The 1,029-nt window shown below is 57.7% G+C and overlaps 1 protein-coding gene across 1 annotated transcript in view; it reads left to right on the forward strand.

Annotated features, from left to right (window-relative positions):
- The window catches only part of POLR2I (polymerase (RNA) II (DNA directed) polypeptide I, 14.5kDa), a gene marked incomplete at its 5' end in the record, with an annotated part of 1,944 nt that extends 1,420 nt beyond the window's left edge, over window positions 1-524 (forward strand). The window contains one exon of the mRNA XM_010181567.1: window positions 446-524. Coding sequence (XP_010179869.1) covers window positions 446-524 — 79 coding nt within the window. The remainder of the gene's footprint in view (window positions 1-445) is intronic.
- Window positions 525-1,029: the final 505 nt, after the last annotated feature.

Raw genomic sequence — 1,029 nt, forward strand, 5'->3', positions numbered from 1 at the left:
GAGTGGCTGGGGCAATTAATGGAAGTGGTTGGGGTCATTAGGGAGTGGCTGGCGTAACTAATTAGAGTAATTGGGGTAATTAAGGTAATTGATGAGAGGGGTTGGGGTCATTAATGAAAACCCTTGGGGTAATTAATGAGGGGAGTAGAGGTAATTAATGAGGAGGGTTGGGGTAATTAATGAAAACCCATGGGGTAATTAATGAGAGGGGTTGAGGTAATTAATGAAAGCCCTTGGGGTAATTAATGAAAGCCCTTGGGGTAATTAATGAGGGGGATTGGGGTAATTAATGAGAGGGCTCCAGGGACAAATTCATGAGGGCAGCACTAAGGAGAAGTGAGAGCCAGGGCTCATTAGGGGTAATTAGAGCTCCTTGGGGGTCATTATTAGGGCTCGTTAACGAGGCTGTTAATTTTGGGGTTAATTGCGGCACTAATCACCGCAGTGAACTGACCCAGATCATCGCCGACGTCTCCCAGGACCCCACGCTGCCCCGCACCGAGGACCACCCCTGCCAGAAGTGAGGGCTGGGGACAGCGGGGGCCCCTGGGGGTGTGGGGGAGCCCCTGGGGACATTTGGGAGACCCCTTTGGGGACATTGGGGACCCCCTGGGTGTTTGGGGGATCCCTTTGGGACATTTGGGAGACCCCTTTGGGGACATTGGGGACCCCCCGGGGGTGTGGGGGACCCCCTGGGTGTTTGGGGACCCCCTGGGGGACATTGGGGACCCCATGGGAGTGGGGGGGACCCCTTGGGGAATTTGGGGATCCCCTGGGTGTGTGGGGGACCCCTTGGGGACATCGGGGACCCCCTGAGGATCTGGGAGACCCTTGGGGGCATTTGGATTGGGGACCCCCTGGGGGTGTGTGGGGGAGCTCCTGGGGACATTGGGGACCCCCTTGGAACTTTGTTGACCCCCTGGGGGTGTGGGGGACCCCTTTGGGGACATTGGGGACCCCCTGAATGTTTGGGGGACCCCTTTGGGGACAGTGGGGACCCCCCTGGGTGTTTGGGGGAACCCTTGGAAC

This window comes from Mesitornis unicolor, unplaced genomic scaffold (assembly GCF_000695765.1).
Source record: "Mesitornis unicolor isolate BGI_N332 unplaced genomic scaffold, ASM69576v1 scaffold32673, whole genome shotgun sequence".
Taxonomy (NCBI): Eukaryota; Metazoa; Chordata; class Aves; order Mesitornithiformes; family Mesitornithidae; genus Mesitornis; species Mesitornis unicolor.